Source organism: Onychostoma macrolepis, chromosome 20, assembly GCF_012432095.1.
Source record: "Onychostoma macrolepis isolate SWU-2019 chromosome 20, ASM1243209v1, whole genome shotgun sequence".
NCBI lineage: Eukaryota > Metazoa > Chordata > Actinopteri > Cypriniformes > Cyprinidae > Onychostoma > Onychostoma macrolepis.
This window is the reverse complement of record NC_081174.1, coordinates 26,508,280-26,522,605: the sequence shown is the minus strand read 5'-3', so window position 1 is coordinate 26,522,605 and position 14,326 is coordinate 26,508,280. Positions and strand designations below refer to the sequence as shown.

At 35.7% G+C, this 14,326-nt stretch overlaps 2 protein-coding genes across 4 annotated transcripts in view; both read left to right on the top strand.

Annotated features, from left to right (window-relative positions):
• mark3b (MAP/microtubule affinity-regulating kinase 3b) overlaps window positions 1-5,985 on the top strand; it is a 61,801-nt gene extending 55,816 nt beyond the window's left edge. For all 3 annotated transcript variants that reach the window (XM_058755437.1, XM_058755434.1, XM_058755435.1), the window contains 2 exons: window positions 2,912-2,956; window positions 4,456-5,985. In XM_058755437.1, the coding sequence (XP_058611420.1) occupies window positions 2,912-2,956; window positions 4,456-4,801 (391 nt within the window). In that variant the 3' untranslated portion in view covers window positions 4,802-5,985. The remainder of the gene's footprint in view (window positions 1-2,911; window positions 2,957-4,455) is intronic.
• A 3,323-nt stretch (window positions 5,986-9,308) lies between these two features.
• laptm4a (lysosomal protein transmembrane 4 alpha) lies at window positions 9,309-14,194 on the top strand. The gene is made up of 7 exons (XM_058757083.1): window positions 9,309-9,538; window positions 10,417-10,537; window positions 10,739-10,815; window positions 11,728-11,850; window positions 11,947-12,042; window positions 12,124-12,222; window positions 13,091-14,194. The coding sequence occupies exons 1-7, from the start codon at window positions 9,413-9,415 to the stop codon at window positions 13,163-13,165; spliced, it is 717 nt and encodes a 238-aa protein (XP_058613066.1). The 5' UTR covers window positions 9,309-9,412; the 3' UTR covers window positions 13,166-14,194.
• Window positions 14,195-14,326: the final 132 nt, after the last annotated feature.

Here is a 14,326-nt window from a genome sequence, read left to right as displayed (position 1 = left end):
TTAGACTCCTTACAGTTTTAAACATTAGATCCTCATTTTCCATTCACACCTTTTATCTTCAAGGAGGAAGGTTGTGTGTGTTTTGTACAGTTAGATGATAAACTACAGCGTTCAGTAGTGGGAACATTAGTTCGATGATGGTATTCTTCAGTCAGCCATGAAGAATCAAAGCCTCTGAAATGAAATAATGTTGTTTTAAATGCTTTAATTTTTTATGTAACTGAACAAAAACATACATGGGTCATATTTAACCCTAAAATTAAAAGAAATGGGAAATTAATCATTTTTAGAATAAAAAAGTCATTTTAAATAATTTATTTATTGAATGACATTTATTTTTATGACACATTTACAACATATTTTCCCCAAAAATTCTAATTACTGTAATGCATCTGGAGTCTTGTAATACAAACATACATTATATATAATAAAAAAATCATTTTAATTGTAATATAATGTTGTAATATCATTTTAATTATAAGTATTATAATATAGTTATAATAATACAAGGATTTTTATTTTAAAAATGTATCTGCTTTAAATTGAAGGCAGTACAACAAATGCTACTATGAAATAATTACTTGACAATTTAAACCATATTAAATAATTAAATAACATTGTAATAATTAAATACTTTTTGCTTTACAGTAATGACAACTTTTTTCTCTATTACAGTAATGAGAATTTGGTAGGAAAACATTCTTAATTTATATGAAAATGTTTAGCAAAAATCATTATGGTTCAAAAATAGCTTTTATTTTCTTTCATGTGTTTTTTTTTTTTTATAATTAAAATATATTTATTATATTTGTGTAAAAATATGGTGTGGACATGTTCATGACAGGTTTTGTGAGATTTATACAAGTCATCATTAGCATATACTGTGTTTTGCTTAAAAATTCATCTTTATATATCAATCTACACTGACGATAAGGAAATCAACACATTAATGCATTTCCTGCGATACGGTAACAGACTTGCTCTTGGTTGTGTAATTCAGGCCACCCTACTGGGCTCTTAATTTAGCAGCTGACAGATGTGGCGATTGAGAGGGGTTCTTTACAAGATTTCTGGAGTTAAGGTACCAAGATTGCCTTTTGCAACAACCACCCTTTCCCAGTTTCACCCTTCATGCTCCAGAATCCACCTCTAGAAGTAGCATTTTCCAAGGATCTTCTGATTCCAGCTCTTCCTTTTTGACCCACCCAGTCGTATTGTTCCTGCAGGTGGTCTCGCAATCCCAGCGCTTTCATTCCCACCAGTGCTGTTATGATACCAACAGATAACAGAGGTTATAGGTCATTTTTTTAAAGAATATTCCAGGATATATACAAGTTTCTTCAAGAGATCATAAGTTGTATTAAACCCATAATATTCCTTTCAGACGTTGCAGGATGCAGCAGTGAATCTGTCCCAGTGGATGTTGATCTATGTCAAAGGCAGTTTGCCTCTTATTGTTGCCCCATAAGAGCACTTATCCGCCAGCATCCTCTCCTCTGACTGCTGCTCAATGCCCACGCCGTTGCATGACCTCTCCCAGTCTCTTTTACATGTTCTATTCTGTATAATGGATGATTAATGTCCATTTATTACTGTATTTAATGTACTTTGTAGTATGCAGCATTAATGTCATAAAACAGGAGAGTGGGTTCAGATGTGTCAGTGGGTGAGCTGTAACACAGCTGCCTAAGACTGAAAATAAATAAAGATTTTTTATTTGTATCTAAAATATATATTATTTAATATATATTTTCCCCAAATATATATCATATACTACCATTCAAAAGTTTAGGATAAGTAATTTTTTACTTGTTGTTGCTGTTTTTAAAGTAGTCTCTTATGCGCCCCAAAGTTGTATTTATTTATTTATTTTTTTAAGTTATATTATTACAGTTTAAAACAACTTTTTTTCTATTTGAATATATTTTCAAATTTAATTTATTCCTGTGACGCAAAGCTGAATTTTCAGCATCATTACTCCGGTCTTCAGTGTCACATGATCCTTCAGAAATCATTCTAATATGCTGATTTGCTGCTTAAGAAACATTTCTTATTTTTATCAGTGTTGATAGAACACTGCTTAATATTTTTGTGGAAATTGCGAAAAAATAAAAAATAATAATAATTGGGGGGGGCTTTTGTAATATTATAAATACCGTCACCTTTTTTAGTAATTTGATGCATCCTTTCTGAATAAAAGTATTTAATTATTTAGTATATATAAAATCTTACCGATTTCAAAAGGATGTGTTAATTGGTATGAATTTTGAAATGAAGCTGCCAAAAAGGAAATGTTTCATTTGGTTTGTTGTAAGGTGTGCCAAAAACAGCTTTCGACTTTATTCTCATTTAATTCAACAGCAGATATCTTGAAATATTAATTTATATATATATATAAAAAAAATGAAGATCAAATATTTCTAATTATCAAAATTAATTTCAAAACTCTATTTTTTCTCCCTGCCTAGAAGACCCCACACTGCCCATTATTTCTTTTTAAGCAAATGTCCCATGTTTTTTTCACTATGAAAAAACCCTTCTTTTTAAATCGTGTTTTGACTTTCTTACCAGACAAAATGAGCTCAGTTGTGTCTACTGCATGGAATCTATTTAGAACAGGAAGCTGAATCATAGGGTACAGTATCTGTAATACCCTCTGTCTCCTCCTTTCCCATTTTATCTCTCCACACAGGTCAACTATAAGTGCATGTCCAATATTCCTCTCCACTTACACAGGAAATTGTATCTGTTGTTGGTGTTCTCTCCAACATTGGCTTTGATTTTCTCTCTCTCTTTTGTCCTAGGATGTCTGAAAAGCTATTGTTGTCTTATCTTCCTTTCCTTGATCAGCTGAGTCTCCGATTTTCTTGCCTCTAAACTATTTTTCTCTTTTTCATCCTGGTTTTTAAAGAGTGCCGGCAGAATGCGATAGAAACGGGAGGTATGAGGATTCAAGGTGAGACAGGACATTTGGTTTTACAGTTCTGATTTTACACCATCATTTTCCATCATTTCTTTGCCTTTTAGTCCTAACATTACTCCACAGACTTAACCTCATTGTGTTAAATAATTCTCTACAAACATACATAAACTGGCATCTGGCATAATAAAAAAAACAGTGAGGCTTTTGTTAGTTAAAATCTGTTGTGTGAATATTCATTTATTCTGATCTGTCACAAACTCAGTAAGTATTTGTTTGCATTGACATTTAGCTCTATTGCTCTGCCCCCTTGTGGCAAAAAGAAGAAAGTACAACATGATTGTTAGTGCTGTTTGCTAAGGTCACAGCAATATTACTCATACTTGGGGATCAGGGTTTGTTAAAATAGTATAATCACTCCTAAACCACACACAAAACTATGTAACATCATACAGTGGTTTTCTTATGATGTTTGAATTTGAATCTGAGCTTGGAAACATTTTATAGTTTAAAATCACACACATCTTTCTTTGTTCTTATTTTTGCACCCTTGAGTTGTTGACTGCACTGTTTCTGTTTATTTGCATGGTTATTTTTTGTGTTAACTGCATGTCAAATGCACTCAGGTGCTTCAGTGCATGTTGTCACTGAAAACAGGGAAAAGTTGCATGAGAACTTGATTTTTTGGTCTGAAACAAACGAGGATGTGAATGCAAACAAAAGTTTTTATGCTTCAAAAGGTGTCACAAAAGGAAATAGCAAGAATTAGCATAAACTGTCACATTTTTACTATCACAGTAACACAAGAATGCACACAAAAGTTTGTATTGTTAATAAAAACTATTATGAATACAAAAATTAAAGTGTTTTTTTCATTAATAAAAAAAGTTTGTGGTCTGTAAGATATTTTTTTTAATGTTTTTGAAAGAAGGCTCTTATGCTCACAAAGGATGCATTTATTTGATTAATACAGTAAAAACATTAATATTGTGAAATAATATTACAATTTAAAAGAACGGTTTTCTATTTGAATACATTGTAAATATAAATTATTCCTATGATGCAAAGCTGAATTTCCAGCAGCCATTAATCTAGCCTTCAGAGTCACATGAAAGGTTATCAGAACAGCATTTATCTGAAATAGAAGTCTTTTGTAACATTATAAATGTTTCTAATACCATATTTGAACAGTTTAATGTGTCATGTTCTTGCTGAATAAAAATATGTAGTATATTCTATTAAAAAGGGGGTTCTTTTACTAACCCAAAACTTTTCTGTCAATTCTGATGTACTTAATGGAAGAAAAGAAATTGCCTAGGTGTTTTCAAAAAAATGTAAAAACTTAATTAAAACTGTAAAGTGTACATAAATTGTTAATGTACATCTACACTACTCTAATTGTAAGTGTACATCTACATTTAAAATACAATTCATTTTTTGAACATACAAACAAAATGAAAGCTATTTATGAACAATTAACTTGATCTAAAATACACCTGAAATGAAAAATGACTGTTCTCTTCGGTCTCTTGCAGTCGTAATGTATCTGGGGATCAGAAAGAGGAAAATAAAGACGCCAAACCCCGCTCGCTACGCTTCACCTGGAGCATGAAGACCACCTCCTCCATGGAGCCCACAGAGATGATGCGCGAGATCCGCAAAGTCCTGGACGCCAACAACTGCGATTACGAGCAGCGCGAGCGCTTCCTGCTGCTGTGCGTCCACGGCGACGGCCACGCCGAGAGCTTGGTCCAATGGGAGATGGAGGTGTGCAAACTGCCCCGCCTCTCGCTAAACGGCGTGCGCTTCAAGCGGATATCAGGAACGTCCATCGCTTTCAAGAACATCGCCTCGAAAATTGCCAACGAACTGAAGCTGTAAGGAAAAAAAGTGGAAAATGTGAAAAAGCAGCAAAAAGGACTAAGGCACAAAACTAGAGTAATCAAGCTGTACATTCTTTTTGAACAAGTAGCAGATACAAGGATTGTTTTCCTTAAACACTTACAAAGTATGTACTGAAAATATTGTATAGAATCATGCCTTAGGCAATAATTTCCTGCATCTTTGAAGCATTATTATTAATATTATTATTATTATTGTTGTTATATTGTTGTTATTATTATTATTATTGTGGGATGGTTTCAAACTGTAGGAAAACAATGACGGCTTCATTTCTGTTTTTTGTTTCGTTTATGCACTACTGCAGTAGGTGCCCTGTGGGGCCAAAAAGTTAACATCGGTGACTGAAAGCGTGTATTTTAACCAGACAGAGAGATGAGGGATGGTTATTCGCTCCAGTATTTTTTCTTAATCGTTCCAGCCCTCGAATGCCAAAACAAAATGGCCAATGCTGATTTAGATAGGAAGTTGATTTGCACATTTTCCCTAAAAGCACCATCCGTTCCTTTGCTTTCCCAACCATTTATTGTTTCCCTCAACCCTCGTCCCTTTTCAGGATATTCCCACCTGTTGTTTTGTAGCGCTAGACGTGGCTGAAGTTGGACAGGATCCAACAGATTCTGGTGCCAAGGAGGTGACTCGCGGCCTCAGGAGCAAGTGCACTTCAGGAAACCTCACGGATTCAGACGGGCTACTGCAATGGAACGTTAAGAATGAGATCAGGAACATTTTGTTTCCTGGTCTGTTTAAGTATTTAGTTTATTTCTTACAAAGTGTTTTTTAAATGTCTGAGGAGATGACGAAACACTTTCAGATGTTCTTGAAATGTCTTTGCTTTGGCTCCGGCCCCCGGGGCACACCACAGAGTCATTCTGGGACACAGTTCAGAACTTTAACTTGCCATTTCTAGGCTTCAGTATTCACTCCCATCCCTAAGAACCATCGGCACTGTTTGTTATTATTATTCTTATTTTGTTTTGATGTTTCTGTTTGTTTTTTGGAATGTAAATAATGTACCTTAGTTTTGCAGCAAACGGCATATTGATATACTTTTTTTTTTTTTTTTTCTTTTCTAAGTCTGGCTGTGAGTCGGAAACTATGGACATTAATGTAACTCATCACAGAATAAGGTTAATCAGTGTCTCCATTAAAACAACTGAAAATCAGTGATTTGCAGAGTGAATTTTGTTGGACTGGTTTTACGAGGCACATTTCAGACATGTAAATGCTGAATGTCTGTGAATTAACAGGTGGAACATTTCATTTGTTTTAACTGCTGAAGATCTTAAAATGAATTTGGGAGTTTTACAAGATCTTCGGTACCAAATATAAACTCGTACTTTGCAGGTTTTTAGGTCCTGTGATTTTAAAAGGCTTGTTTTCACCCTTTATGTCACGATGTTGTCATTTTATTAATCTGGGTCTCCAATCATAAAGTCTTGGTCTGCTTCTGGTTTAAGGTCTATTTCTGCACAAAAGATGAACATTTCCTTAACCACTGGTCAGCATGCTTAGAGGGATTTTGCAAGACTCCGGTTGCTCTAAATGGCTACTTGACAACCGCAAAAATGAGCTCAGGGATTCACAAGAAAAAATCAGTTAAAATGGACAGCTTGTTTCCAGGCTGGGTCTTGATCGGTCAGGGTCTTGACTTTAAATGTTGTAGAAATCATAACATTTTGTCCAGAAATGTTTTGTATTGGATGGAGTTAATCTGTAAAAATATACAAACAATGTAAAATGTGTAGAAACAATTTTCACTCACAAATTTCTAGTACATTTTCTGTTAATTGCAAAGAAATGGAAAGTAATTCATTGAATTAAACATGAAATTAAGTAAAAAGACTGCTAAAATTATTCAATGAACTTTATTTACAACTTAATTTTTTTTTTTTACAGTGTAAGCTGGATTTGTTTGCTACTTTGCTTTATATATATATATATATATATACAGTGAGGAAAATAAGTATTTGAACACCCTGCTATTTTGCAAGTTCTCCCACTTAGAAATCATGGAGGGGTCTGAAATTGTCATCGAGGTGCATGTCCACTGTGAGAGACATAATCTAAAAAAAAATCCAGAAATCACAATGTATGATTTTTAACTATTTATTTGTATGATACAGCTGCAAATAAGTATTTGAACACCTGTCTATCAGCTAGAATTCTGACCCTCAAAGACCTGTTAGTCTGCCTTTAAAATGTCCACCTCCACTCCATTTATTATCCTAAATTAGATGCACCTGTTTGAGGTCGTTAGCTGCATAAAGACACCTGTCCACCCCATACAATCAGTAAGAATCCAACTACTAACATGGCCAAGACCAAAGAGCTGTCCAAAGACACTAGAGACAAAATTGTACACCTCCACAAGGCTGGAAAGGGCTACGGGAAATTGCCAAGCAGCTTGGTGAAAAAGGTCCACTGTTGGAGCAATCATTAGAAAATGGAAGAAGCTAAACATGACTGTCAATCTCCCTCGGACTGGGGCTCCATGCAAGATCTCACCTCGTGGGGTCTCAATGATCCTAAGAAAGGTGAGAAATCAGCCCAGAACTACGGGAGGAGCTGGTCAATGACCTGAAAAGAGCTGGGACCACCGTTTCCAAGGTTACTGTTGGTAATACACTAAGGCGTCATGGTTTGAAATCATGCATGGCACGGAAGGTTCCCCTGCTTAAACCAGCACATGTCCAGGCCCGACTTAAGTTTGCCAATGACCATTTGGATGATCCAGAGGAGTCATGGGAGAAAGTCATGTGGTCAGATGAGACCAAAATAGAACTTTTTGGTCATAATTCCACTAAACGTGTTTGGAGGAAGAAGAATGATGAGTACCATCCCAAGAACACCATCCCTACTGTGAAGCATGGGGGTGGTAGCATCATGCTTTGGGGGTGTTTTTCTGCACATGGGACAGGGCGACTGCACTGTATTAAGGAGAGGATGACCAGGGCCATGTATTGCGAGATTTTGGGGAACAACCTCCTTCCCTCAGTTAGAGCATTGAAGATGGGTCGAGGCTGGGTCTTCCAACATGACAATGACCCGAAGCAGGATAGACCAGGATAACCAAGGAGTGGCTCTGTAAGAAGCATATCAAGGTTCTGGCGTGGCCTAGCCAGTCTCCAGACCTAAACCCAATAGAGAATCTTTGGAGGGAGCTCAAACTCCGTGTTTCTCAGCGACAGGCCAGAAACCTGACTGATCTAGAGAAGATCTGTGTGGAGGAGTGGGCCAAAATCCCTCCTGCAGTGTGTGCAAACCTGGTGAAAAACTACAGGAAACGTTTGACCTCTGTAATTGCAAACAAAGGCTACTGTACCAAATATTAACATTGATTTTCTCAGGTGTTCAAATACTTATATGCAGCTGTATCATACAAATAAATAGTTAAAAAATCATACATTGTGATTTCTGGATTTTTTTTTTTTAGATTATGTCTCTCACAGTGGACATGCACCTACGATGACAATTTCAGACCCCTCCATGATTTCTAAGTGGGAGAACTTGCAAAATAGCAGGGTGTTCAAATACTTATTTTCCTCACTGTATATATAATTCTATACATATTTTTAATATGTAATATTTTAATTTATTAATTTGTCTGTATTTATTAATTTTGTCATATGTCAATACATAATTTAAAAAAAAAAAATCAAGTGGTTTTTAAGATTATAAAAAAACATAACTTAGTCAAATGAGTCCACGTTTTATATTATTATTTTCACCAGTATAGGTGTATAAAAGTGTCTAGTGAAAAAAAGAAAGAAATTGTCTTTTGCAAGATCAGACAACATTATAACCTAAAATTATGTTGTTAGCAGTCACACATATATTTGCGAGCTGCCATTGTCTATTTCTGATATATCACCTGATTTCTTACATAATTTCCAGCATCTTATCTATTATATAACAGCTCTTCAAACTCATAAAAGCTTTTCTGAGAAAAGCATCCAGCCCTGAACTTCCATGCATCTGTCTACAGCTGGGTGAGCTCATGCACATCATCCTCCTCCTGTGCGATCTCTCCTTCAGAACCCACCAATACAGTAATAATTATAAGCGCAGCCATGCGTGATTAAACTCTGACCACGTCCCGTTTCCACGCGTGATCCGGCTAGCCACGCCCCATTTTCCACGTATGGTTCAGTAGTGATGGGTTAGTGATTCCTTTCCACGAATCGGTTCTAAATTAATTTTATGTAGGCCTTGTTTTGTGTGTGTGTGTGTGTGTGTGTATATATATATATATATATATATATATATATATATTGCTGAACGTTTCGTCAGTCAAATCCTCGGTTCACTATGTTCATTCTGATGATCCGTAAAAAACGTTCAGTTTGACTCGTGAACGATTCATTCAATATGTTTCCTGAAGGAATTGCTCAGACCACTTCAAATTTGTGAATCGGTTCAACCGATGTATTAAAAAGATCCGACTCAAAAGAACGAGTCGGGCATCGCTATGATTTAGCTTTGACCACGCCCCCATTGTTTCTCATCCATCAGGGGGAGTTTTGCACGAAAGATCGAGCGCTGCTATTGTAGCTGTTGTTTTTGACAGGGAAGACTCGTCGCTTTTTCTCGATGTTTCTTCAAAGCACCGAGAACGACATGCGTTTCAAACCGTCTCGAGATCGACTGTACAGCGCGCGCTGCTGCGGCTGCTGTCACGTGCGGACTGGAACCATCATCCTGGGTACCTGGTATATGGTACGAGGCGTAAAACATTCATTAAACATAGTCTTGTAGTTTTAAACATAAATTAAATACATCAATATCCTTTCCTCCCGTCGTTTAGAGGCGTGTCTGTGTTTTAAAGTGCGTCTGTGTGTTTTTGGCTGGCTCTGCCGTTTTAGCTCGATGCTAACCACCGCTAAGCTAACGCAATGTTTTGAAATGGAACTATTAACAAATAAGACACGCAAACGTGTTTAGACGTGCAATGTGTTGATTAAACTCGTTTTAAGAACCTTATCTGTTTATTGAAGTAGGATAATATGATGTGGCGATTATTATTAAGCGTTTATTTATCATCTATTTGTAGACAGCTAACCGCTAGCTGAGGCCGGAGGTTGAATTCACCAAACTGTCATAGGGTTGAAGTTCAGTTCGTTACCATTTTGCACGAAGTATCGTTAAGTGTGGCTTGGCAAGGTTTATGAATAGTTTTGGATAAAATGGTACTGGCAGTATCAATTAATCTGTCTTTAACTGTCAGTGGTAAATGCAGTTGTAAATAATTAAATGCCAACGTCTGGACCTGGGCTGCGTTTCCCAAAAGCATCGTAAGCCTAAATTGATCGTAGCTCCATTGTTTCCAGAAAACCAGACCAAATGTTTCCTTTTAAGATTGACTGGTTTTAATTTCAGCAGATTATTTCACATTTTTTATTGTTTGAGTTGTATTTTCTAAGTAAAGATTTTTAAGGAAATGTTTTAAGACCTTGATCTCTGTTTTGAAGTGCAATAACAAAATGCCCAGGAAGTCACATGACATAGTGAATGCTCAGACTTTCGGTTTTATTACTGTTTGAATATTGTCTAATATCTCAGCTGTACATTTTTACTAATGTTATCTCTCTCCAAAGGTGGTGAACCTGTTGATGGGTATTCTGTTGACTGTGGCAGTAACTCACCCCGAGAACGTCCCTACTGTTGACCTACAGTATGAAGTTATCGAGCATTACTTTGCCTCAGACAGGATGTCAGGTACGTTCATGGGATGTTTTCGCTAATTAAATGCTGTAAATTTATATTTAATACTAATACAGTGCCAAATAATGATACTTTTTGTGCTGTTTTTTTATAATATTTTTATATATATATATAATTTTTTGTTTTGTTTTTTTTTCCTAAATTTTATTCATATTTATAATCTCTAAAATAACAACTTCTCTGTTACCCCTACAGAGAATGCTTGTGTGGGCTTTGCCATCTCTCTCCTTATGCTCACCATTAGTGCCATGATGGTGTATGGGGCCATTACTGTAAGTTTCTGTAAATGGGTACATCTGTGCTATTTATTATTTTTTGTTGAAAAAATAAATAAAATCGACACCAATAACCCTTGTGCTTTGCTGAAAATCTTTTACATGATTTGTTCCTTGTTAATTTCAAAATTTGTATGATATGTTATCGCCATATTTTAAATCTTAGCAAAATTATAGCATAAGAAATTTATTAGCAATTTTTTGTAGGCTGGTCATTTTTGACTAGAAAGACTACAAGTGTCCACAAGAGAAAAACATCCCCACAAAAAAGTACAAAATAAATAAATATGACCGGAGCTCAGCATGAGGGTTAAAAGGGTTGTCAAGACACAATATCAAATATTGCATATAATGCAGTGCATGTTAAACATTGTAAATTTTCTTTGACAGTTAAAGGCTATACAGTGAAATTTATAAAATTTTTCCTCTAACATTTGATGTGGTCATGTATTCTAGAATAGAATAATGCATTTCACCACTGTGTTCATCTGTACTTCACAGTCTTGCTTGAAGTCGTCTTTAAAAAACAGGTTGGATCTGTGAACTTTTGTTGTGTAGTAGTTTCAGTTGTCAACGCATATTTTCCATACCTGAGCTTTTTACTTAGAGTAAACATGGAGCTTTTAACTATGTCTTTGAGACCCTGAGTATCCTCTGACTGCAAATTTTAGGCCTCATAGGCAGTGAAATATTGGTCCAGTAGAGTCACAGCCTTGTTAATAGCTCCTTTTCCATGTTAAGTATTCTCTGAACTTAGTTATTCAGCACAGCTCCTCTTATTTGCTTAAAAACTGGATGATTCACTATTCCCTGGACTTTTACAGGTTTGCATCAGCATTAAAATGGTGAGAAACAGTCTAAAAATGAAAGGGAAAAAACCCACCTCATGACACATTTTCCCTCTCGCAGAATCGTGATGGCTGGCTCATCCCGTTCTTTTGCTATCAGCTGTTTGACTTTGCGCTGAGCTGCCTGGTGGCCATCAGCTCCCTCACGTATCTGCCCAGAATCAAGGACTACCTGGACCAGCTGGTCAGTCTGCCCTCTGCTGACCGTCTGTCTCTCAAGCCTCTGACATTAGAAGTTAATGTAAAACGCTTAAATTAAAAACATCTCTGTCTCTTTTAGCCGGACTTCCCATACAAAGACAACCTACTCTCTCTGGACTCCAGCTGTCTCCTGCTGTTTGTGCTCATCTTCTTTGCCATTCTCATTGTCCTTAAGGTAGATATATGAACACACAACACTGAATCTGTTCTGTTTTATTTGTAAGACAGATTATTTTAATGTGTGTGTGTTTTTCAGGCCTACCTGATCAACTGTGTTTGGAACTGCTATAAGTACATAAACAACAGGAACACTCCAGAGATTGCCGTCTATCCTGCTTTTGAGACCCCACCTCAGGTATGTCCATTCTAAGTTACTTTGAGTTGAAAAGATGATGTTAGATCAGAGTATTGTAATTAGAATAAATCTAAAAATAATATTATTTGAGAAAATACATTAGTTATTAAATTGTCAACGTCAACAACATTGTACCAATCCATTGCTTTATACTTTATACAGTCTTACTTGGACTTACTTGATGTAATGCTTAGATTAGTACAATGTTGTTGTTGATATCCTAAAACATGGAGATAGAGTTGGTCTTGTTGTGTACAGTTCATCAGTGTACAATTTTCTGAAGAAAATGAGCACAGCTGTATAATATTGAATGAGCTTTTTTATACATATTAATTTTAGTTTAAGTCTTAGTATTATGTTTAATACTTAATGTACCTTCAAAAAAAAAAATTTCTATGTAGCCTAAATTCTTTTACAGTTTTAATAATATTTAGTACTTTAACTTTTTTAAATTCACATTTTCCATCAAATATTTTTATTTTCTTTCAGCTTTATTTAAATTACCAAAAATGTTTTTAATAGTTTTCTGTTAACAGTAACAACACTGGCCTGTTGTACTAGTGGATGATGGAAACAGATACAATGATTTCCTTTTTTGGCAATTTTTTTTTAATTTTTATTATTATTCTGAAAAGGAGAGCATCATAACCTCCCTCAGAAGTAAAAATGTAGCCCCTTAAAATACAGCATTCACTCTGTTACAGTAGAGGGCACTCTTTGCCTTCGAAAGAGGTTTTGAGCAGTGTTTCTTTTCACCGGTCCTCAACCGAACCCAGCTGTATTGTTTTTGCTATGAAAGTGTATCATGTAGTTTTTTCCAGAAATATGATTTCAGATTGGTTTCATTGGCGTCTTCTTTTTATCATAGTACATCCTTCCCACCTATGAAATGGCCATGACAATGCCAGCGAAGGAGCCTCCTCCTCCTTACATGCCAGCTTGAATTCCCCTGACTGGTTTCTTCAGTAAAAGCCAGTGCAGACACCCATCTTTGCCTTTCGATCCGGCCTTCCATTCCAACACATGGAGGGCGTTTAGACTCCCAGCGTCCACTCATCACATCAGCAGCTTACATATTTGCATAGACTTATCCATGACTCTTTCTTTCGCATGACTCTCGTAACAGTTCATCACTTCAGATCTATTTTTGTAAAACTATAGGAAAATGGTTGAAGCGGCACGGTGTTGGGGAAGAGATCATGTGGTTGTGGCAAGATTTATTTTAATTACTTGGTGTTGTATCTGAAATTTGAAATGCCATGCTCTTTTGTGGACATCATGACTCGGGCTCTGCAATAAATTGTGCTTATGACAGAATTATATAGTTCATAGTCAATCACTAATGAAATGCTTCTGAGATGGGGCAGATAATCTGTCGTTTGAAATTTTTACCAATGAAAGCTTTCACTTTACTTGCCACCTTGAGATCTTTATTTTTCCATGCTTTTCAATGCTGTGTTTTTTCCTGATTGTCATAGTAGAGGACGTATTGTGAAAATCAACATTGCCCTACAACTTGACAGGGCTCTTGCATTTAGAATCACCTAAATCTGTTTTGCTAGTTTAAAATATGTTTAGACGATCCAGTGTGTTGGTTAAAATATATTTTTTTTTTCCATTGTGTACTTTATTAGTGGACATAAGACTTTCATCCTTTGAAACGTGAAAGCTCAAAGCACTTTTTATCTTGTTTATATAATTAGTGTGTGTGTGTGTTTTTTCCATCCATTGAACCATTGTACACCATCATGTTGGCAGCCGTCACAGTGATCTGTTTTCATGGTAACTACTGGGTAATGCTGGTTAACATGCAAAAAGAATCCTCACATGAACAACAATGATATAGAATTAAAAAAGGAAACTGCTAGTGCTGTATAAATCAATGGATGCATGTTATTTTATTTTGTGGTCTGTTTCTTTTCTTGTACATGTTCTGTAATCTAATTACTTCAATAAACACTTCAAAACAACATATCAGACTTTTTCCCCCAATGGACATTTGGTTCAATAGTATTACTTATGCTTTATTACATCTGTAAGTCTAAAATGTCAGATGACAAGTGATTTGATGTGGGACTCCCCCTTCTGTATTTGGATTGGACAA